The following is a 25,957-nucleotide window of genomic DNA, read 5'->3' as shown; positions in this document are numbered from 1 at the left end:
TAAATTCAGAACTTCCTGATTGGACTGCAATACACACATGCTATTTAAAAGTAGTAGTCCGTTTTGCCTTAAGGGAATCTGAATGAATGCTTTGTGACATGCAGCTGTACAAAGTTCCACTTACAGTTCTTTATCATAAACTGTTTATCTGGAAATTTCAGATATGTATTCAAGACTCTGCTAGTAAAAGAGGTGAAGTAAAATGGGCAGTTCTTTCAAAAGACGGAATTTCAGGTTTGGTTACCAAAACAATAAAGGCAGAGATGCTTTCAGATGGTCTTTCCTGCCATGACTACTAAAGATAGATCATTACATAGAATTAGAGGAGGAAATGTAACTCACTGTAAAGATGTTCATTTACTTATTCTGTGCAAATTATTATCAAATCCAGGAATAACATTCAAAAGATTAATTTCAGAATTACAGGGGAATAGAGTAAATAATTTTTCAGCTTTTTCTCTTTGCCTGTGAAGCATTATTTACACTCCTATTTCTGCCTTTTTTAAACACTCAAGACAAAACCAGGTACAGTGCAAAACAAACACAGCAAGCTCACTTACCCTATGTATAATTCCAGCTGAGTGAAGATGTTTGATACCACACAGCATTTGATAAAGAAGATATGACATTCGTTCATGGTCTAGCTCCATCTGAATCACTTGGCAGAGATTTGCATCCATGAGCTCCATCACTATGTAACTTATGAAGCAAAAAAAAGAATAATCAGACAATACTGCCATTTTATGGTATTCTTTCACTTGTTCATCTTTCTTTGTGAATACTTTTAAAACTAATTCTCAGTTTTAGTTCAAATCAGACTTACACATCTTGAAATTCTTCCAGGGATTTCTGTGGTGTGAACACATTCAGTAGGCCAATTATCTGTAGGAAGGGGGAGAGGAAATACAATCGCACCACAGCAATAGCAAAGTTGCAAAGTCAACATTTCAGAACTGATAGCCAACATTCTCCTTCAAACCTCCTGGTAAACTTCACTGAAGCTCAGAGATGTCCAGGGGTTCAACCAGGTCTAACACACTGTAGTAGATGCTAATGATTCTAGGAAAAATATCACCTGATCTAAAGACACTTTGTACGCATTAACAAGATAACCTCCAAAGGTTAAAACTCAGAGCAGTTAGTTTGTCTTTCCCCTATCCCCTGCTTTCAGTTTGAAGAGACCTGATAGGATTTTTATTACAGATGAGGAAAAATACATTAAGATGAAAATTTGACAAACACTGCCTAAGAGATACCACATTCCATAGACAGAGGTGAAAGCAACACGTCCATCCAAAGACAGAAACAGATTCTTGCAGCTGCATTAGGATATTTTTCAGTTGCTAATAATGGATGGGAAATGCAGTAACAGGTCAAACTATGGCTCATCATCAAGAGTCAGGTAGGCTGGGAAAAGTTTTTCATCATACAGACTATGCTATTAGGTAAAAATTAGTTCAGAGAATCCACACATAAACCGTCTCCATCCTAGACAGCATACAGAATTTTCCCAAGTAGCTGCAAGACAGAATATGCCTTCTATGACTCTCCTTGCCTGATAGCCAGGGGGAATATTATCTTGCTGAACAGGTATTAAGAGTGAAGGCAAGTTTCTTCCTGTGAAGGAAGAAAAAGCTAATACCAACATTCTGTAGTTCATACCAGAAAAATTTATCACTTATTCTCTCTGCAGTTCTGTGCTTTGCTCTACTTTACAGCTTCTCAAGCATCAGACAGTTCCTGCTGTCACACTGCAAGATTCCTAATTCATTCATGCATCAGAAAAAAAGAAAAATCTGATGCAGCCTCTTTCCTCCTCCTGGTTTAGCAGATGCAGCAGAAAGAAGGATGTAGTTACCCATCACGATATTTTCATTTGCCAGCTGCCTGTAAAATGTAGCAATGTAAAACTGACTACCCTCCTGAGTTCGAAGAGAGTATTTAAAGATTGTGTGGGTATTAAAACTAGCCAACAATGGTTCTTCTGAAAGATCCTTCTGTACATATCACGGAGATAGGGCCATGCGCTGAACACCTCTTCAGCCTACAGAAGATGTCATCCTCTGAAGTCATCCTGAAGACTTTTACAAAGAATGACCTTCTAGTTAATTCTTTAATATCTAAAGCAGGATACTGCACTTACATTTTTGTGATTAACGCACTTCATAAGAACAAGCTCTCTGTAGGCTCTTTTAGCATGAGTTTGGTTCTGAAATGGCCGGCTTAGCTTCTTGATTGCAACATTTCGTTCAAGGATGGCATCATAAGCTGCACTGTAATTAAAATAAAATTATTACATCTCAGTGTCAGACTCCTCTAAGCTGTGACAGTTCGCACCTTTTCAATATATCATGTATCAAGTCTGCAGATAAACTGAAGTTCCAATATTATTCAACTTACATTCAGGGAGTATAAAAGCAGAGTACTCTTGCATGCTGAGCAATTCAGAATTTAGAAAGGTATTCCCAGCTTCAGAGTCCTAATACACCACAATTTCCACAAAAAAACTGCAGGATCTCTGTTTCTTAGAGTACCTTACTAAAGACACTGAGTTCTTTCCACTCATTGGCACTCAAGAACTGACTACATAAAAAAAAGCCAAAACACTTCAAACATGAAAAAACATGTTGATTTTTATGTAAAATCTTCACACTTAAAGAAAGGGAGAAGGAGACGGGGAAAAACAGGTTACACAAAACTCCCGCGTTTTCAGTAACTCTGCAGTATGCACCTGCTCAATATCCCAGTCATAATGGGAGTATCAATGTCAAAATAAAACAAAAAAATTATAGGAAAGCCTTAACATCTTGATGCCACTGGCTTTAATTTGATAAAAAGGAAGAACAAAGTTTAGTTTGTAGACTAATGCCAAGACTCTGATATGATTAAGTAGTACAGGCTGTTAACTTTAGTTTCCCTTCTTCGAACTGATGAAGACTGTTACACCGGACAACTCCCACATACATCACATTTCCACGACAGGAAGGCACAGACTTTGCTTCCTGTAGGAGGCAATACGAAAGCTGATTACTGTGAAGATTCAGCAAATATTTATCAGTTACTAAAGAAGTATCATCAGGGAAAGTACTATTTTACTGTCTGGTATCAAGGACAGTATAAAAACCTAATGAAGAACACCTGCCAGTAAAGGGTCAGCATCTAGTGAACTCAACTAGCTACTTTAAAAAATACATTTTCTCTATCATATATAGGCTTGCATGACTATTTTTAGTCATCTAAACCTCTAGTCACTGGGGAAAAAAGAAGAAATGGGAACAACATTTACTAGTAATTCTTCAGTTTACATTTCCACTTGCTGGAATTTGCTCCATCTACCCCTTGATATGGACTATCTTATGAAAGAGTGGCAAAGAGATGGCCAGGAAAAAAAGCCTACGTAGGACTCCTGTATCAGTATTTAAACTTCTGCACCCCCAGCATGTAACTGTAGCCTCAGAGTCTGTTTCAGTGTTAGATAAAATTAAGCCTTTCAGGCATCTACTTCACATTCCTCCAAATTAAGTTGGATGGTAAAAAAACCCACACACACAGACAAACCACAAGAGTTACGCCCCATGTCCTCCAGACATGGCAAGACTTAACCACAGAAGAACTCCAGTCCTTTTCAGGGTAATCAGAGTGGTTTAAACTGAAGAGGCTTCAATTTCCAATGAGTGACACTGGCAGTAATTACACGGTCAGTTTTCAGATCACAGCTCTGGGAGGGGCAGTAAATTTGGAAAACAGGCAGTAACATAGATCCAGGAATCAGCGGGACAGTGGTAACATTTAAAGCTTTTGCAGTCGTTTCTTTAACAACTAAACAGACTGTGGTTAAACAACTCTCCTTGCTCTCCTTACATTAACACACACAACCAAAATTCATATTGAATTTCCTGCTGTTGCTACTTAACAGAACAAATAATCCTAATGACAGAAGTTATCACTTCAAAAACACTTCTTTCCAGATTACTGGCCCTCATGTTTTTCATTTGCACTAAGCAAATGAAATTTTATTTTTAGATTTAAGTTTATTTAAGTTTTATTTTTATCCCAGTTAAAACACAAATATGAATTAAAAGTCATATGTACCACAGATTCTCTAAATACAGATCAAGACAAGATCAAGGCAGAAAAGACGTTACAAGGGAGAATGTTTGAGAAAGTTATGCATTTTCTCATATTTCTCTTTCTTAATGTTTCTTTTGTATTTTTTTTGCCCTTAGTATTTTATAGTTACAATAAACTGGAAACTCTGCAAGTTCCTGTACTATCTGCAACCTTCTCTTGATCAAAAAAGAAAAGTCCCAAAGAAGCTTAAACTAACATTTATTTTTGGGATAACTTCACTGCATAGGGAACACACCCTACAAGCAGCTAACTGTTACCAATATTAAGTCAATTGGACACTCTTCAGCCCGCACGGCAGAGCTCTTATTCAAAGAGTTATATAGTCAAGCCCTATTTTGCTGACAGTCAGCATCACAAACGCCTACTGACTGGCATCAGACACTAGTGAGATTATAAAACTGAGTGAACTAAGCTGCTAATAAACCATTTCAAGAAGTATCATTTACAGAAGAATCATTTACAAGCATCAAATATATACAGAGTATTTCTAGCTTTTGTTTCACTGTCAGCACTGCATCTTAGGATTAGTTCCTTTATCCAGGTTTTTCCCCCCATTAAGTTATGGGAGTCATTACATCTGGCTGAATTTGCACAGAAGGGCATCAGTTCTGAAGCAGGAAAAGACACAGGTCAAAAAACACCAGGAAGAGACATCGTTGAGGATATCGCTGTTTTTCATACAAAAAGTAGATTCTTCAAACTCCTCCTCTGTAACATCTAGAAGTCAAGGCACTTAGAAGATTCTATAAAATGAACCTAAAATTACATTTAAACTTCACAGAAACCTTACCATACTATCCCTTGTGCTCCTGATCCTATAGGTTTTAAGTTCTGATATCGCTTCAATACAGTGAAAGTAGAATCTCCAATTTCAACACTGTAGAAATTGTTGTCACGCTTGCTTCTGCTCATGACGGCAACTCAGTTAGATTGCTTCATCCAAATTTTGCTTCTGACCTACAAAGAAACAAAATTTGAAAACTTTACTAATCTGATAAAATGGAAATTCTTTACAATAAATGGAAGACATTTCCCCCCCCCCAAAGTCTCATATGCAAACATATGCTATTTTTTCTGTCTGTAGCAATGAGGTGGCACATATCTGAAACCTTTTTCTCCCCCTATCTTATTTTAATCTTTTTATCTTTTTTCTTTATCCTATCTTTTATCCCAAGATAGAATTCTAGAAGGGGAGGAAAAATAGAAAAGTAAAATTGAATGACTGAAGCAAAAATCCTAAATGACAATGGACAGAAGAAGAAGGGAGGAAGCTGTGTCATCCACAGATGACACAGGAATACTGTAATTCCTTTCCACATACGCACGCAATAAGTGAGCAGGGCTTGGACCAGACACTCTCCAGAGGTCCCTTCAAACCTAAATTATTGTATGATTCTGTAAATACGAGAGTGACAAAACATCAGCATGTCCTCAAGCCACCGCAAACATCAAAACATTCTCAGTCACAACTCACAGGGATATCTGTTGCTGATGTGGAAACACATACCATCAATCAAGGACGGAAAAGGAAAACTGACCTTGTCAGAGATCTTTTATGCCAGCTCCCTTTCTGCCAGAAATCTGGGCAATACCTCTACAGTAATAAAACACTACAGGTGTCACTAAAATGTTAGGTTTCAAATTTTCTGTGACATAGGAGCATCACTGTATGCTGACGTCCAACACTTTCTTCAAAATGACTACCCATAATACAAGAGTCAATACATCAAGTCGCATAAAAATAAAATTAAAAAGTCAAACCCAGCACAATGAAGCAACACAATAGAGTGAGCTGCATTTTAAGGAAAGATGTTTTGTCTGTTAACTTAGGGAAAACAAAGCTTTCAAGACTTGCTAGTTTAATGATGTATCAAAATCAGGAAAATCTAACAAAGAAATGTGAATGATGACAAAAGTAATAATCAGAGAAAGACAGGTCAAAAAAGATGTATATCCACTAAAAACCTCTTATATTAATAAAAGAAAAACAGTAGCTTAACAAACATGTTTGTAGGAGAAAAAATTTCCTGTTTCCTCAGTGTTAACTGGGCACTTCTAATTTTCTCTTTACATAAGTTTTGTGTGGCGTTAGGACAGATGTTTAGTGAGGCAAATTCTTGTTTGACCAGAACAAGAAATTCTTCATTAAGAGCAACGACATGCTGTCTTCCTTGGTTATTCACTTCACCAACATTTTCTGTATTCTCCAACTGCCCCCAAAGCGACAGATTCTCAGCTTCCATGTACTATACTACACGTTTAATTTTAAACATGCTCTGAGAATGTGGACAATGCAAACATGGCCTCCACAAATAATCAAAACCCACAAGGTATGTATTTGGGTTTGTCTCTGAAAACAAATGTTCTACAATTACAATTCTTTAAGAATTTGAAAGCTTAGCAAATTCTACTTTCAACTACCTAATCTGCATTCATTTCAGCTGTGTAGATACAGAAATTGAAAGCACTATAAAGTTCTAAAAAGGACACATTTTTAACTATTTACATACTCTATAATCAAAAGTATGCTACTTTAATGGGAATCAATCTCAAAGGAAAGGTCTATTAAACCAACCCCTTCTGCAAAAAAAACTGTTAAAAGCTGAGTTTCTCTCACAAAGAGTTATCTAAATACCAAAGCAGTTTGCATCAGTTCATTAGCAGGTATTGTTACAACCTTCCTTTTTCAGCTAACAAGGAATGCCTAATTGGTCAAGAACTGTTGCTAAGCCCAAGAAAAAGCTGTACACAAGCTGCGGATCAAGACTATAAATGGCAGGTCTCTGGGAGGGATGCAGGTTTACTGGACACAGCCAAAAAGCTTAATTCTTCAGGCTCCCAACGCTCTACCTCCAGCTTTTACTTCTCTATCCATTTTATCGTTGCATCTTTGGACTCTGCTTCCTTCTCAGTACTTTTGTCACAGATGTCCTCAAACATTGCCAAAGCTTTGGAACAAGAAAAAGGTGTCCAATAAATACGTAATGACAAAAAGCTGAATTAATAGAGAGAAAATTTGTTGTGGAGGGTATGAAGTCAACCAAAGAAATTTCTGAAAACCAGAAGACAAAAAGATTAGATAATCATTCACCCAAACTTAAGTCTGTTCTTCATCAGCTGAGAAAAAAAACTATCAAGTTTATCCACTAAAACTGTATTAATATGTAGCAACATTGACCAACATAGGATTAGCTGGAACAGCTTAGCACAGCTCTGCTGTTTGGTATCAAAAATCAAAAAAAAAAAATCAAGATAAATGAAAGCTGGCTTCACCTAGGATAACTCCTCTGAAATGAATCCGAAAAGGACCATTCCTCTCCATCTGAGGCTTTCAGATGAATGCTGACACTTTCCCATTCAAAGGTCAACATTTTAAATAGTCTACAAATCCAGGTCTTTAGTTTAATTTCCCTCCAATCTGGTAAACTTCAAAGGATCAAAGGGTGAACTAAACATATTATAATTTAACAAATGGATTTCCAGATGCAGTAGTCTCTTAAAAAGAATTTTTTAAAAAATAACAGATTTTACATACTTGTGCAAAATTGGAAAAATATACATTAGCTCCAGCTGAACCCTAATGTATCTTGATATTCATCCAGTTGGTGCATGATACCCTCTAAGTCCAATAAAGGAACAATATCGAAATAAAATGAGTTCTACAAATTGATACAAGTCCTGTGCTTCAGATTAACTATGTCCCTGTCCCACAAGGCTTAAATTCACACAAAACCGGAGCCAAGGTTTACCTGGCTTTTAATGGTCAAATGTCTTAATGCAACAGTAACAGAAGAGCAATCTTATGAGGAGCAGTAAACAGCAGAGCTGTTGGAGAACTGCTGGAGAAAAAGAAATCTCCAGCTGCTGGAGAGAAAGAAAGGAACAAATTTTTCAAATTCTGGTCACATCAGGCCCTTGGTAGACATCAGGCCTCAATCAATCCCTTCTCCTAATACACTGTCCCCTAAAACTCCCAGTGGCGTTTACTATTATTTAAAATAGCAACTGTTATGATGGAAATTAAATTGGGGTATTAAATTAAATTTCAGTGGGGTACAGGCACATTTAATTATGTCCAGTGGCTTGAAAGCAGCATTAAGATAAAATAGGTATGCAACTTCAATTCATATTTTTCAAAATCATGATTTTTATTAAATTCAGTTTCTAAGGACACACAGTACTACCAAGCAACTTTTACTATCTTAAAGATTTGTCATTTACAACATGTTTAGTACTGTAAAATGTGCTCACCAATATGCACCGGGAAACTTGTATTTACTAACAATTTTGTAATTAAAATAGTATTTTAGCACAGACCAGAATGTAAAAAGATCCTTTTATATTTTCACTGGGGAAAAAATATCCTGTGTATAGTCTTCTTCCTGTAGTAAAACCTTCACTCCTTTCCAAATACATTAGCTTTGCAGTCACCCAGATAAACCAACTCGGTCTTACAGCCAGCATCTGCCCTTCTCTGCTCCAAAGATTAAAGATAATCATTCGTACAAGAAATCTGTCTTTCATAATTGAAACGCCCACAGTCTGGACTCTGAGAGAAGCCATGCTGATCCTGAAAAAGTAGTCTGTGAAACGAAGTTTTGGTATGTAAATGTTCTCTTTCACTTTAGCCAGCGAGAGCATCCCCACGCTTGCCGGGAGCGCTGCGAAGCTTTAAGGGCTCCCATGACCCCTTTCACTGCGTTCCAGTTTCTCCCAAAGCCAAGCTGCCGGGGAAAACAGGGAAGCCACCTCCCAGCCAGAGAGAGAAACCATCGAGGTCGAGCGTAGCTTCTGCCTGCACATGTGCACTTGGTGCCAAAATATTTGGCTAAAAGATGGCTTCAGCTGGGACTACAACATGAGAAGGCCAGCCAGCCACCAGCCCGCAATGCCACTTCTCCTAGGCCTGAAACTCCAGTTCTTTAACACCCTTTGCTTTAGCCGTTTCTACTCTCTGCTGTGCACTAGGGACAGAAAGCTCACCTCTCTCAAAGAATCCTCTCCTCCTCCATCTGCATTTGCATACCCATCCCAAAAGACAGACTTACCTAAAGAAGATTTCTCTAAATAGGCTTTTCCAAGCCTCAGAGTAAGTGCAACATGGTTTTGCTACCCAGAATTGTGAGAGCCAAAGTCTCTTTTCACTGGACTGCCTAAATAGAGGAAGGAAACATCTACTTTAGCAAACCAAAAAAATATTTTTTAATCAAAATTTTTATTATTTTAGATCTATTCAACTAGCTATTCAAAAACTTTTAAAAGAGAAACCGTTCCAACAAATATTCCTCAAGCAAAATATTATCAATCTGCTGTATCATAATTCAGAGCATCTTCCAGAGTTACAGTTAGGAAATTTTAAAAAATCTGCTGAACTTCCCAGTCTCAAGAATTACTACATTCCTCTCTTAATTCCACGCAAACGATAAACTCCTGCTGTCAATGGTTTATTCACAATTATTAACAACTGTTTATTAAAAAAAAAGAATGTGATGTTTCAGGGACATGATTCAGTGACAGATATAATTAATATGCCTATGCCTATACCCTGCTGAAAAATTCACCAACTGATGTCAGTCATGACACTTAGTACTTAAAATAAAACCCCAAACAAAAAAATCCTAGTCAGTAAAGAACAAAGCCAGAAATAGAAAGGAAAAAACATAACACTCTGTAAAAGCAATCAATGCTTCTCCCTTAGACATGAAACATGGTAAGTAACTCTTGCTCATGACAGATGAACTTATAATCATTGCGGGTATTTATTTTGTAAGAGATCTGATCTACCTGGGCCCTGCCTATGCCCAACTCCACTGCTACGTTGCTCCACACCTAACTAGCCTTACAAACCGTGAAACTCAGATGTGTCTCAGACCACTATCTTGCAACATTTCCAAGTCCTAGGAAATGAGTTAAGGGCAAGACTGGAGAGATATGCTTTGCAGCGTTAAGATCGTTTTCCTGCAGGAACTGCTTACAGGAGGAAGCGACTGAAAACAGACAGCCCCGCTCCTACATACAGCAAAGCCACCCATATTCCACCAGCCACCGTTGAAGGGAAGGGGTAGCTTTCTAAATAAAAAGTTTGATGAATTCCTGAGAAACTTCACATTAGGATATATTCCACAATTAAAAGCAGTCAAAACACAGAAGAGAAACAAATATTCTGTTAGATCTCACTGGAATTTTCTTAGTATTTCAATATACATCTGTATAGAGCAGCTCTGAAGCCACACTCTAAATTTAATGTTTTATCTAAAGACTAACATATGTAGTGCCTTGCATCACAAGGTGCAGTAAAGAAAAAAAAATCTACTTCAGAGTGGGATATTCCTGCTTGCCATTACTAGTCAGTGTTGTCAGTCAGCACATTTCAAAACAGGAAAAAGATGAACATACCAAACAGATCAGCTGAAAACAGACATTAATCTGCTGCCCAGTTAACTTAGTAGCAGGTCTGAAAAATCTCCATATAGTCAAAGACATGCTCAAGCACTCGCAACCAGAACCATGCTAGTAGTCGGCTTCCTTTTCCATTATCCAGTAAGCACAAACTTCACGTAAGATTAAAGCATGGGCTTGTATTAGCTGAAGCAAAGAAAGAATTCGAACCACCCCAGACTAGTGGATAGGATAGAAAAATGATAATAAATAAAATGGGCATGTCAATATGTAAGAGGGAATAACTGAGGAAGGAGGAAGACATATCCTGCAGTGAGGAAGGGAAAAGAAGTGCCAGGAACATAATGCACCAAAGAAGGTAGCACCATAGACTTGTTTCAAGCTTACAAGTCCCTGTCTTTCTCTCTATTTGCATCTCGATCACCTGCAAAAGGATTGCACTTTTTAAGCTGAGAAATAACATTCCTCTACCAAAATGTCTCTTTCTAAACTTTACACTTATTTTTTGGTACCTTGACTCTCCAAAGTATGCTGAGTCCACTTAGATCATACTCCAAAATCAAAAATGGCGTTTCCTCCAGCATCCTTTTAACAGTAGTAGTTCTATCAGATAATCATTTAGAACCAAGGAGCGATATAAACCCCACAGCTCATCTTCCTCTCACTATTATCATTCCTTCTTCTGGATCTTTTTGTTCTGTACATCAAAAAGTATCAGCCTCTGCTGTCTCAGCGAGACATATGGTCTATTCCTTCATTTTACATGCAAGCTCTTCCAGCATAAAACTGACTTACTTAACTTCGGAAGAAATGGAGTCAATTCTCAGGAAAGCCATTTCTTGCACATTTTGTACGGTGAGCTATTGCAAAGGACATAAGGAAGGCACAAGGATGTAGCGGGGAAGTCCTGCCCAGTGCAGCAGACTGGCTTAGAACAGAGAGGCACTGTCCCCGAGTCTCCAAGGATCCCATCTGGCCTTTACAACTTTCACAGCCTCAACCAACCTTGGCATCCCCCCCTCCCTGTCTTCAAAGTCCCTTACAGCTACTGCATGATTTTTCTGTTGACCATGGAAGAAAAAATTAAGGCACTGAGATTACAAGCAAGTTTATTTCCACTCAATGCTTTGCTCTGACTCAGCTCGAAACCCTTAGTGCTCACTGCCTGTTCACCTCTCGTGGAGCTCTCCATCCTCAGGAAGTGCCTGGTGCTGCCCAACTCTGTAAATCCAGCTCCCAGAACAAAGCCAAAAGATCTCATCTTTTTCCATCTGCTAATTTACTGGTGACTAGTCTTATGAAGTCTAGCTTAAAAGATCCACAACACCAAAAGTCTTAGTCTTTAAATATTAAACTAAGTCTAAATTCAGAATCAGGAAGAATTTCAAGATTCTTACCCAAAATATCCCAGCAAATTCTTTCATTAAAACATGATAAAGCTGTATCAGATAAACTCGCCTGCCTGAAATCTGCCATTTTGTTCCATTTTCCAGCAATTTTGTAGAAGCACATATTGGGAAAAAAAGGAAGATGCAGGTTGCAGATTTTCATTAGTAATGAGGAAACTAATAGTAAGTTTGTGCCATTACCTGTGAGCTTGCTAGAATAATACCACTGTCAATGCGGGCAGAATCCCACAAAACACCAATTTCTTCTCATTCCTCAACTGCTGTACTTTACCTTGAAAACACCAGCCAACTTGAATCTATGGTAACCTTTTAGCGGCAGCCCACAATTACACAAAACAAAGACACTCTAAAACTAATGCTGAGATCTTAAAGTATGGTTTGGCATATTGACTTTCATCAAACATCTCTGGATTCAGTTTTAGAGTACTGATAACCCAGTATAAATCTAAGTGCAGGCTGCGAATGAAAGGGATGAGTCCTCTGCCCATTCCCTCCTTTAGTCTGGTATTAGGTCTCATCTGAAACTGCTGCATGCTATCTTAGAGGGCAAAACTGGCAGAAAACAGGGCATGGGGGACTGGGAAAATTTTCCTCATGTATTATCACATAAACTCCCCAGTCACTACGAGTCATGAAACAGAAAAAGAGCTTTGTGCTGTACATCCAGTGGATCACAGGCTAAGTAGAGGCAGACCAGGTCAGCAATCAGAAGGAAAAAAGTATCCCTGATCTAACCTAACTGTTGTGTTTGATCAATTTTGTAAGATCATAGTTGACACCCTAAGGCACATTTAACTCAGAAGCAAGTGAAACAGAGAAACTTGATTGATTCTGGTCTTATAAGCTGCTAGGAAAACAATAAAAGAGTTTATTGTCAGATTATGTCTCAATAACTTATTTGTCACTGGTCAAGTGGGCTCCATGCCACCTGCCAATTCAAAAAACTATTCAGATTTCCATATTAAGTGGTACATAGGTATTCTGCCTTGGTTGTCCTCATTCTTCAGAGTGCCATAGGTAGTATTTACTCAAGAAAACACAATGAAAATACTGAACGTGGAAACAGCGCTATATCCACACACTGCAAGTCCCTGAAGAACCCTTAAGACTGTGCAAAACTGCTAGTCTGATTCCACTAAAAGAAAACTGGAATTTATGAGTCCTACAGGAGACTTAGCAAGGTCAACAATTTCCACTCATCTTTTTTTTTTTAATACATTCTGGTGAAGTTGTAAAGACATGATAGTACTATAAAGCTAAAAACGTTTTGATGCATGGAACTTCCAACTCCTTGAAAAGACAAGCAGCATAAATCTTTAAAAGTAAATATTATGGCAACCTTAAGATGTATGGGCTTTTTTAATAAGGTTTCATTGACACCCCATTCTCCTTCACAACAAACAAGTAATACTGACAATCAAGATTAACCAAATTTCTTTACCAAGTTTTAAATGAAGCTTATTTAAAATAGCAGTAAGATTTTAGAACAAAAGAAACTTTGTATAACAAAGTTTATATATAAATACACCTCTGTCATTCACATCTGTTTAAAGAAAGGCATATACCTTGGCACTTCTCAACAAGACTGTTCTATACAAACCTGCTATCTTCAGGATAACTGTATGATAACATAATGCTGTATTTTAATATTGATATCTAACTTTGTCTATAATACAGAAAACATTCAGTTTATTAGTCAAGATATAGGACAATAATCCAAATAAAATATGGTGCATGTTAAAATGTTTTTCTAGTAAAGCCTAAACATGTCAGACAGAAACAGGATTTGGAGACAGAAGCGTGGGAGAGAGAAGTTCATTCGTTACTCACATGCTTTCCCTTTAAAGGTCTTACTGCAGGTAGATTAAAAGCCTTAGGAATGGCCAGATGGACTTACACATAGATAAAAACAAAAACTCATAATGCAAAACTAGATAAACAATAACAACATATTTGGCAAATTAGCCTTTGAAGAATGCATATGTGGATTTCTCTAGAAAGCAGATAGATGACTTGCTGCTCCTAACAGGCCTCTTTTTATTTGATGCTGTTTAAATCTATTATCTATACCACAGGACAGCGCTATACACAGGTCTCCAACGTAGTACAGTTTCAATTCTAAACAGCGCAGTTTCAAACCAGAGTGAACTTAATGTGTTCAAACTAGAGCTGGCATCAGCGTGGTTCAGCTGAGGTCTGCGGCTATGTGGAGCTCACAGCACAGATGAGGTTATCAGACCTCCTATATCCACCACGTCGATGGGGCTGGATTTGGGTGATCTACGAATTTTGCTTTAAACATCAGTCCAAGCTCATCTGCATCAACACTCTGAGAAGTTTAGCTGAAACAATAGGCAATTATGAGACTCAGGGCTCCTGGAAACAACCGCTGTACAAGTAAGGAAGCAGATTACCAGAGAAGCTGATCAGAAGTAGGGTGACAAAAGATTAAAATCATGACAGATAAAGACATGCAGAAGTGGAAAAAGGCAATTTTCAAATAAAACAATTATACATGGACATCATAATGGCATAAGCCACCTATCAATGATGATTCAATAACTTCATTCAGAACACTGCCATTAAAATAAGGAGTCTAACACCACAGAAAATTAATCTTCTGTGGGAATCTTTGGCTGACTTAGAGAGAGATGTAAAGAAAGCCAACAGAATTTTAAGTATATACTAAGCAAAACAAATGCACACTAGATATAAAGTTCTTGCATTAATGATTTTTATTTAATTTCTTTGTGAAATTGCAGTTCACACATAGCTGATTTGTATGCATCATGTGCCTGTGAATGCTTGTCTAATTTTCAGCTGTCGCATTTAAAGGCTTCTGGACATCTGTTAAATGGGGTATTGTAAGTAGAGCCCATTTTTCACTAAAGCATTCTGTTTTTTAAAGGTAACTTCATAACTCGTTTAGTTGCTCACAAAGGTAATCCTGGTTTTATTAATTTTTTCATTTTCAATATTGCCATTGGAAAGGAAAGTTATACTTTAAAATCATTCAAGCTCTGTTAAATGCTAGTACAGATAAGGGATTTGGAAAAAAAGAGTTAACATTAGTTGAGCGAACAGTGCAGTAAGGTAGTACGAGACCTCTACAAATGCAAAAGACCTCTGAAAAATATGAAGATTATTCTAAAATGACATATCATTATTGTTGACTGTAGCATTAATTTTCTTAAAATTTTGCAGAGCTTTTAAATTATGTCTTCACAAGTCAGATGGTTATGAGTTGAACAACTTCCAGATGATTGCCTAAGCTGCTCTTAATGTTGACATATGTTTAATGAGGTCTCTAGATTGTGCATAATTGATACGGAAGTGCCTACCGCTTCATCTGATGTACATCTACATTATAGGAGTCCTCTATTTAGCTTATGTCAGTCACATGAGGAGTAGCATATCACACAATTTTGAGTCTACAGCTTGATTTTGGGGGCCATTTTATACAGGCAACTATTGAACAAAACCACATACATTGGAGTGATTCTTCTGTATCACAGGCCAAAAGTGCAGTGCAGGTATATGTCCTAAAAGAAAAGTAGATTTTCAATACATTGTTTGGCTGTCAGAAAGCCAAACTTCACTAATCACAGGTTCAGTAAAGCAGAGGTGGACAGAAGACCTCGGTTTTGGTTGAGGACAAAAATACTGAGGCAGGGCAAACCTACATAATCATAACAAGGGCACGTTTAGATTTCTCTGTTATGACTTGCCAACTGCTTTCAAGTTCAAACACAGAAGGATGTCACTTCAGTTTGCCTGAAGAGGTTTAAGGTGCATTTCAATTTTTTAAACTTTAAGGCTGTTACAGTTTCCTTTTAGTATTCATTTTCCATAGAAAATTCAAAGCCAATTTCTTGATTTCCAACAGCCTGTTGAATATTTAACAATAGTTTTCTTCACTAAAGATAATAATTCCAGAAAAGCTGACATGTTTTGTATAGAAAAGACAATGCAGCTTTAATGCAAAAAGCTTTTGAGTATATGCTAGCAAAATGAAACTTAAAAAAAATATAACACAGGCTCTTTATACCAACGAATTTCCTTCAGTGGTTCAGCAAACATCATTGCCAGATTGATAAATCTCTTGCAAAGACTTAGAGCCCTCTTTGTTGAACTAACTCTGTTCTCAGCACATTTTACATGAAACAACTATGCACGGTCTTATATTAACAATGCAAGAAATCCATTAATGCTAATGCAATCTTCCCAGCGATTTAGTATTCCACCTTACAGGCTCATATACTGGCTCTAACCTCATACTGCAGCTGGATCACATGACATTTTCTAGCAAGCCTCACTAGCTTTCTTCACGTTTTTTCATCTACTCTGAATATTAAAACAGTACCTATAATATGAAGCGTCTACTAAGAAGGGAAGGACGTGCAAGGAAATGAACCACCCTCTTCTCCGCTTGAACAGTCTTTGCTTGGCCAGAACACATCGGATCACAGTTTCCATAATATAATCATGTAATGGACCACTCCAACGAGCTGAACTTGGTTCTACCTTCCAAAAATCCCTTAGAGTCCCAGTCAATATAAAGGAGCTGTCTACCACTTAAACAGTACGGGCTTTCACAAGAACACTTGCACTCTACACTGAATTTCAATTCAAACCTGGAGAGTGACACACCCCCCATCTAAAGAAAAACAAACAAAAATAAAAACAAATCAAAAAAGATCGAAATGAACACTAGGTTTAATAGTAAACACAAAACAACATATATAGTTAGGCTGATGGCACAACAAGAGGCTCTAAGCAACAGAAGGAGCATGCTTTCCCTTTGACAAGAAAGATCAACACATTACATTGTTTAGAAAAGAGTATTTGCATACAACTGCTATTGTAAACTAATCTAAAATTTTACTTCTCCTTCTAAACTCTTAAAGAAGTAAACAAAAAGATCCATCTTTATCAGTTGTCAATATATATTTTCCTAGTAAAATCTAAAATTCTGCTAAACTGTCTACCTAAAGCATTGTGTACAAGAGTGCTCCTGGATCCACTGTCATTTTGTGAAAGAACTACTCACGCAAAACAAGCCTGGTATCTAATTTTAGTCTCCAGAACAGACATCTTTCCCCAAATGTCAGTACTGGTTCGAACAGGCAAGTAATCCTATTCACTCAGCATTCAGGGAGCTTTCTCACATCATCTACAGATACAAGTATAAAAGGCCCTGAGAGTCTCAAAGTGGTTTGTGTTTTCACCCAGATTAGTAGTGACCAAATGTAGCAATTCAAGTGGAGCAAACTAAATGTTCTTAAGACCGAACATGTTGAAGCACACATGGTCACTTCAGTGTTCACAGAGAACCTGCTGTATGTAGATCAGGTACTCTCAGAGTACCTCTAAATCAGGCTGCCTTCTCAAAACACATACCTCTCTCCAGCCTGCACTGCCTCTGCTCTCTAGCCCCATACTTCCCTCCACAAAAGTAACAGCACATCCTACCCATTCCTTATTTCCACCTCAAAAATACTTGCAACCCATATTCCAGCAAGTCCAGCTTTAGGGACCAACCTAACCCATCTCCAGCTTGCAGTGGAGGCTTTCCTGTGCTTCCTTGCAGCTGAGGCAGCTCCCTGACCAGGGACTGTCTCCGGAGCTGCTGGAGACCTCCAGTCAGCTCTGCAATAATTCAGAGTTGCTCTTCAGCAGACAACCAGGCACAGCCCACTATTTTGTCCACTTGAGAAAAGGAGTGAAGCTTTATTTCTCATGTTATTACACATGTAGAATTTGAGGGGCAGGAAAGGAGGAATCTTCCTCATACAAACAAAACCAACACCTTTTTTTTCTTTAATTGCTTCTGGTGAGTATTCTTTAATTTACATCATCCCCACCTTAATATTTACACATTTTATGAACTGTAATTGCCAAGCCAGACATTGTGCTATCCATCGTACAAAAATAATTTGCAATGTATTATGAAGGGGGCAGAATGCTTCCATAAAATTTTACACCTTCTGAAATTCAACTTCCAGCTTTGGGACAGACTATAAGCTATTAAAAGAAAAAAAATATACATACAAAAAAGGGTAGTAAATGCATGTTTCATTCCTCATCTTAATTAAACTGACCTTTTCCTCCTTCTGGCCGCTTTGGTTAGTGACCGCCTTCCTGGAAGAGCCCGCGAGAGCAGCTGCAGCATCAGTGCAGAGCACAGGTGAACAGTCTGACTTGAAAGAGCCACCAGCATTTAGGAGCTCGCTTGTTTGTTTTGGAGGCAGGGAAGGGAGGAGAGAGTTACTACTGGCAGCCAAGCATTTCTCCTGGGAAGAGGAACATACATTTTTCCCAAGCACAACCCTTCAGTAGCAGCTGCTGGTAAATGCAGCCGCTTGAGTTTTGCCTTCTAGCCCTATTTCGGTGTCCCCTCTCGAACAAGAAGATTTCACAGAAGCTGAGGAGATGTCCTGCTGCGTCACTGATGCTAGACCCCCTCAGGGACTGTATTTACAGGGTTAGTCATACAAGCTACAAGCAAAAACTTGAAGCTTGCGTGCCTCTGTTCTCTACTATTGCCCCTGCCAGAGTTTTCCAGTCGGTACCATAGCCTCTAAGCCAAAAGTAGATGCTTCTACAAAGCAGTGTGTAGCTTTGGGAATCCCACCCCAAACATTTCAGAAGCCATGATGAAAGATTGGTAATAAAAACAGGAATACACAACAGCGCTCCAATAGCTTGGTTTCAACATTATGTTTTACGCACTACTACTTGAACTCCCTGCATCGAATTACACTCAAATACTAGGTAGCCAGAAATAACAACCAGCTCAGTCACAGGTTGCTGTCATTAGTGCCAAAATGCAACAGCTGAACCTGAAATTGGGGAAACCTGAACCTGGAGAAATTGAGCAACATTAAGTAATTTTTGCATTAGGCAACTGTAACTTTAAGCTTTTCCACTTCCATATCTCAGGTAACTTCAGGGAGTCTGATATAATGTCAGAAGTAACTAACTTTTTAGAGACTGTTTAACAGTAAGGAAAAACCTATGACTGACAGCAGTAAAATGGAGACTGTAACTAACAGAATATTGAGCTACTGGCATTTGTCTAGAAATATGTAGTGTAAGATCACATCCAAACATGCAGAGAGCCGCAAAAACAATTCCTGTTGTTAAACAGCTCCAGCTGACCCATTTCCTAGCACAGTTTGGCCAGCTGGCAGAGAGGGACCACCAAAGCTCCAGCAGCGATTTCACATCCCGCTCCCCGTGGCGCGCAGGCATGGCCGACAGGGCCGCTTCACATCACATTTTCCTCAGAAGCTCAAAGCATGCATTTATGCAAGCCACGTATCAAATAGCAACATTTTACAAAATGGTTTTAAAAAATGGTACTAATGGATGGGGGTCAGCAGCAGAGCCCTTGACTGCTGAACCTGCATCCACGATATTTGAGTACCTCCTTTTTAAAAATCAGTAGTAAACTGCTACACACACATTGCTAAAGAGAATTCTCATGCTGTGAAACACCTCTTTCAAAATATGCAAAATAAGACAATCAATATAATTTGCTTTGCTACTAAAGCAATTTTTTTTTGTTTTCTTTAATACCCGATCAAATTTGGTTGAGAACTGAGTTCTTTACAGTTAGATCCACAGAGTCACCATATACCTTGCAAAAGCAGGAAACCGCAGAGGCAAAAAAATACATGCACAAATACAGTAAACGATTCCTGAATGACACTTAAGTTTTGCAGTGACTGCCATTTCAAAATAGACATTGGGTTTTTTTGTCCTTAAGGCTCTGACTGAGAGGATTTCATGCGATTCAGCTTCCCAATTGGCATTTCAGTTTCTCTCTACGTTCTAAAATGTTGTCACATAATACCAGCCTATAAGCTATGGCCCTTCTGTTACAAGAAATACTAACATAAAGGCATTCATGAAGAGATAAAGTACTGGTTTTTGATGTTAGATGATAAAAGAGATCACCACAAAGCACAGGTAAAGATGCATGGGCCTGCAAGTTTCCAACTCTCCTATACACACTCCCTGAACCTAAAACAGTCAGATGACTGACCCAGGGCAATTTGCACCAATTTTATCCCCTTTTCATGGCAGTCCTTAAAGCAGCTGGCCACACACAAAAACTATACACAGGCTGTTGGTTTTGGCCCTATTTCTATTTCCATGGCAATCAGCTATAATAGATGTTACGGACACCAGAGGCTCTAACTCTATAATGCGGGAAGGTGTATAAAGTAAAAACAATCAGAAAACAGAAGACTGAGAAGATAAGTCAAAGTGTATTGCACTGTCTAGAAATCAGATTACTCATGAAAGTATACCCAATAAAATGAGGACAGCTGCTTTGGTCAGAGACCCGAATCTAAATTGTCATGCAATTCCTATTTAATGACCTGGCTTTTAAAAAACACTGCAATTGAAAATGAAGTACTAAATATTCATTCTGGAAAATAGAGGTGCAATCTTAACAAAAGAAATTAACCATCCGGCATGCCTAACAGCTACACAGTTCTCCAATACGCTGAAGACAAGGAAAACAAGAAGCGTAAATGAGTGCACAGTGTCAGCTTCATGAAGAGATGTGAAGATTTCTGCCTGTTTATCTACCATTCCTTCTCTCCTCTCCCTTTCCTCCAACAAAGCACAGAAGTCAGCTGGTATGTGGCAGGGGGGACGAAATCTGAGGCTTCTTGATCATCTATGAATATTAAGCACTTGGTGCTATCCAGATTTCCTGGTTTCTTGTATTCATATTTTTTAAAATGAACACCAAGCAATCTGTAGAGAGACCCACCTAGATAAGCACTTAAAACACCCTGGAAACAAGGCTAGGAGTTACATAGTTTGAGATTTACCCAAATTTTGAGGCTCACAGTCAATTTTACTGATATTTAAATCAGCCATGGATACCCAAGTCACTGACAAGATTTCTGACAACAACCCATATAACCTTCCAGCACTTCTCATAGTCAAGTTAGTTTCTGTAACATGATCAGTAAGTAAACACAGCTGCTCAGGAACGCTAGTGCAACCTCCTTCTGCAAAGTGCTTATCTATGCCAGTAACACTTATTTAACATACATATCATCACTAAGTTATAAATCACTTCTGATTTAGTTTATTACAATGACACTTTAAAACTAGCATTTTGCACAGTTGAGTTCTCTGGAGTTTTGTACTTTGGGTTGTGATAAGGGTTTATCACAAAGAGATCAGCACAACAGGTTGCAGAGTGAAACGATATATTTGTAATGGAATATACTCCAGAGTTTTTCTCTATTCTAAATCAATTTTTAAAGATACATCACCAGAGATTTTTTAAGATAAATATCTTCTTTTCTGTTTAAAACAGGTTTTAAATTCATATGTCACTATGATGGGACCCAAGAGACATATAGCCTGCAATACACAATATTAAGCAGCCTGTAAACTGGCATTTGTAACCCTAAAGATTCTCACCTTACCTTTCTTCCCAAATGTGTGGTTTTGGAGTTTTGTCTGCTTTTTTAACAAACTCCTGAACTGTGACTTTAATTAATGATTAAAAAAAAATTAACAGGTGTCATTTTTCTGGAACAAGCATTATCAGAGTGAACCATGCCGTATCTCCAAGTACGTTATCAGCAAACACTCGGCTGTTCCACATTTTGCATCTCTATAGTTTCTTCAGTGTATCATCAGATGAGGATCCACCACAGATGGTTGCATGTTGAATCCTATTATCACAACATACAAAATAACACTTCACCAACTGTCTCTTGCAGGTCAGTTTTGCCACATAAATCATAAATCAGAATGGCTCCACCAAAGAAATCCTGTGTAATTCTACAGTTTGGCAAGGAAGCTGCTATGACAGCAGATTAAAAGACTAATTCTTAGCAAAACTCTCTTTCTCAAAAATAGTAAGATAAGGCAAGGCTTTTCCAACTCTTTAATCCTTTTTCAAAAAAAAGTATATACAAAATGGCAGTAGATGGGGAAAAAAGTTAAACATTTAAAAAATGAAGTAAAAATGTAAATACTACATTAAACTACAAGGAAGGAGAAATCTTACTGCTGACTGTTAAAAATACAATTCTGCTTTCTATAGGTTATCTTCAGTTTCATGGCAATGAATTGTCACTGCAGCAGTTTTTTGCCATGCTGTTAAAATCTGCAATCAGTGAAAATGCAGGAAAGCAAGACTGCAAAAACCTGTCCCATTTTAAGAAAGGGAAGTATGTGATTCAATTGTGTAAGAACTGCAATTTGAACACATGCTGTAGGAACCAGAAAACAGATTAAAAAACATACTTATGCTGTAATCCCTGCCAAACGATTGGAACTGCTATGCTCATAGGAGCCTTATTCCATACTGGTTTATATACATCCCCTTCATGCAGAATCATATGTCATGGCCCATTCAACATATTCTGGTATTTGAAGAAGCTCAGCAGTAATCTAACTTGAAATTCATGAGCAGAGAAGAAACTATTGATCTGGGTACTCTTCTGCTTCAACCAATTACTTAAGAGACCATTGCTTCGAACCATACCACAAACACGACAGAAGTTTGCCTCAATATGCCAGTCCTCTGCCTATCCAATGACTGCTGGCAAAGTAGGAATACAGTTTAAACAGGCAAACCATCACAAACTAAACCAGTCTAGAAGTAAAATCCCATTTCAGGGTTACCCTGGTGGTAGAAAGCTTGATTTTTTAGCCTCCTCTTACAGGCGAAGTTGAAGCACGTAGCAGCCGAATGTTTTAGCAGAGCTAAAGGTTCTCTGATTCTTGTAAAGGGCACAAATAAACAAACAAAAGATACCTAATGACCTACAACACTCGTTAAGTAGCAATAATAAAGACGACAATAGCTACAGAAAAACACTACAGGAAATGGGGAGTTGTATAACAACTAGAAAAAAAAAAGCTTTTAGTTTTTTTTAAAACTACATTTATGAAGAGTCACATTAATAGTTCCATCAAAAGAAAAAATCTTAAAACATTTTAACTTGAAATCCCAGTTACAAAAACTTAGAATCCAATTATGAATGCTACTTTCACTAATTCATGCATTTATCTTTTAAATACAAGCAGATTAATGTGCTACGACATCCTGTCTGAAGTATTTGGCATTAAATGCTTCAGTAATAAGAGCTTTAGAATGGAACAAAAAACTCCAAAACATATTGCAACCTCAGCACTGACAATCCCTTCCCCGATACCTCCTGTAACATAGCACAGTACTGTGCACAATAATTTACTGGGGGAGGGAAGGCAGTGCATTTCAAAATAAAGGCTTTGCTTTCTAGGTAGTTTGTAAGATACTGTATCAATCTAGAGAATTCACTACTAATGGCAATAAAAATAGTCTGTTCTGCTGTCCAGTTCTTTTTCTTCCCATTAGACTTCAAAAGTGTCTGACAGCCTATTCCAGCAAAAAAAATTTCTTAAGATAGAAGTTCCCAAACTAGGAGAAGTTTGAGAATTCCTATTCTTTAAACAAGAACAAAAAACCTCAGTAGTACTGCTATGCACAGTATGCTAGTGCTAGTAACTATGCACACTAAGAGTTGTGATAAAAAAACATCTGGGGAAAAGTAGAAAGAAAGGATTTTGAATAAAATAAAAGAGAGAATAAAGTAACTCCAGTCAGACCTAGTTCCTCCCAACCTCAGTTTGCATCATCACTGCAATACTGCAAATTAACACTAGTGAAACCCTTGTACATCCAACATAAGACTGTCAGAAACTAACTGTCCTTTCTTTCCCTGCACATTGACATATGAGTGGCACAAAAATCTTGTCACTCTTCAATTTAAAAAACAACAAAATAAGCACTGCTATTGTTCAACAAGAAGTTTTGCATTGCAGTAACCCTTGAATACGCAAGCCATTCACTGTTGGAAGGTCTGAAATAACAAACATTGCTCATCAAAAGAACCACTATGAAACAGAATGATCTGTTACCACATGTCACCTGAATGTGCCAATTTTCAGGCAGTAAATGACAAACAAACATAGCCCATACACCTCTAATAAAGCTTTAAGGATATTAAGTTACTACCCTTCCTATGCTGAACGCAGTCAGTGTGTCATATTTCTCACCTTCCAAAACACTTGCAAAATGAGCAATTATGAACTAATTTATGCTGATGAGGATGTCAGTCAAGGCATTCACTTTTTTGCTGTTTCTGTAGTAAAGTGTAAGATTAGGATTAATGCTAGAAACAATGTGTATATTTTTATGCCTGATATCCTATACGTAAGCATGATAACTACTGTTAACTGTGCTCTGATGTAAACTTCGGCATTAGAATTATTTAATAAATACATCCAGGGCTTAAAATGATATGCTGTCCCCAACACTGGATTTCCCAAAGGACTATCTTGCAGTCACACAGGAGTAGCTGTATTCATGCATTTAACCACCTACATGTTCAAACCCCAGAACAGCTGCTTTCATACGAGGCAAAACCACCACTCTGAATTGAAGCTTTCTGTTCTGCTCACCTGCCCATCCTAAAATCCCAGATTAGCTTTATTAAGTGGTCAAATGCATAAGAATTAACTGTTACAACAGATCTGCAGGATGGGGTCTTCTCCAGGCAGCCCAAGCAGAAGGGACAATGGCACAAGAGGATTTATGTATTTATTTTCTTTCTCTTACCCACCTCTGCACCCATGATCTGCTATTGTGATCCACTGGATATCAGGACTGATTTGCTCCATGATGCCATTTCCTGGAGTAACCCTAACTGCAGCTAAGTATGAAATCTTCACCCAGCCAGCACACGTTCAAAGCCTCGCAGCAGCCACTGCTGCCAATGTGCTCCTGCGCTACAGAGTAGAAGACCTGGACAAACTCCATCTGGTCACCCAGCCCGTTACTTCAGGCTGTTCCCATAGAGCTCAGTTTTTATGTTCATCACAGTGAACATTAGCGTGATAGGTACCATAACCTTCTTTTGTCCTTTATCCTAGCCTGCAAGCACTGTCTGGCCTAGTCAGCTGGAAAGCTGAATGCAGGGTAGAAAAATGCCAATACTGCCCCTAGCAAATTAGAAAGAGGACGCTTATCAGGTCTCGTGGCTATTTTTCCTTCATAGCTCCTCATACAGTCACAGACAGCTACGCTTATCTACCTCACAGCGCCTTTGTTTTGCCCGTTTTCCTGAGATACTTTAAAAAGCCCCAAACAGCAGAATCATAATCTGGCTCAAAAGTAACCTCCGGACACAATCCACCTGCTCAGAATAGGTAGAGCTTCAAGTTTATATTTAAATCAGATTGCTCAGGGCCTTGCCCAGTTGAAAGTCTCCAAGGACGCAGATTCCACAGGCTCTCCGGGCCCCTGCTCCAGTAGACACCAACTCCCATGGGGGAATTTCTTCCCTTACTACTCAACTAGAATTTCCCTTTATAGGGCTTGCGGCTGTTGACTTTTGTCTCCTCATTGTGCACCTCTGAGAAGAATTGTCCCCACTTAAAGGTGGTTAAAGTCAGCAATTAGAGCTCCCCTTAGCCTTCTCTTCCCCTGGCTGCAAAGTCAGTCCCCCCCAGCGGCTCCCCCAGCCCCCTTGGCAGCCCAGGGCGGACTCTCTCCCCTTTCAGGGGTGAGTACATGTGGTCTGCTAGACCCCACTGCAGCTGGAGCTTCACAGCTGCCCCACAGATGGGAGCAGCCTTTTCCCTGAACCCACAGGCCTGACTCTTTCTAATGCGGCCCAGGATGGGCTTGGCCTTCAGGGGGGCAGAGGCATGGTGCCGACTCCTGTTCAGCTGGTCAGCCACTAGCAGCCCCAGGTCCTCTCCTGCAGGAGCTCCTCCCCAGGCAGTTGCTCCCTGCAGGAAGCACCTTGACAGCAAAAGGTGCATTTTCATCCCATGCACCTAACTACAGATGGCCCATGCACAGAGCTGGACATCTCCACAGCTTTGAGACCACACTAAAAATATGAGACAATGTTTGTTTTTTCTTTTCACCACACACAAAACACCAGATGGGAGACATCTCAGGTTTTGTTCAGAAGACTAAA

At 38.6% G+C, this 25,957-nt stretch overlaps 1 protein-coding gene across 5 annotated transcripts in view; it reads right to left on the bottom strand.

The window, feature by feature from the left end:
• The window catches only part of MAPK8 (mitogen-activated protein kinase 8), a 56,967-nt gene that overhangs the window by 25,367 nt on the left and 5,643 nt on the right, over positions 1-25,957 (bottom strand). For all 5 annotated transcript variants that reach the window (XM_064513995.1, XM_064513994.1, XM_064513991.1 and 2 more), the window contains 4 exons: positions 4,922-5,088; positions 2,144-2,273; positions 824-882; positions 561-699 (listed from right to left, as the gene is read on the bottom strand). In XM_064513995.1, the coding sequence (XP_064370065.1) occupies positions 561-699; positions 824-882; positions 2,144-2,273; positions 4,922-5,043 (450 nt within the window). In that variant the 5' untranslated portion in view covers positions 5,044-5,088. The remainder of the gene's footprint in view (positions 1-560; positions 700-823; positions 883-2,143; positions 2,274-4,921; positions 5,089-25,957) is intronic.

Source organism: Dromaius novaehollandiae, chromosome 6 (assembly GCF_036370855.1).
Source record: "Dromaius novaehollandiae isolate bDroNov1 chromosome 6, bDroNov1.hap1, whole genome shotgun sequence".
NCBI lineage: Eukaryota > Metazoa > Chordata > Aves > Casuariiformes > Dromaiidae > Dromaius > Dromaius novaehollandiae.
The sequence above is the reverse complement of the archived record's forward strand: the minus strand, read 5'-3'. Positions and strand labels throughout refer to the sequence as shown.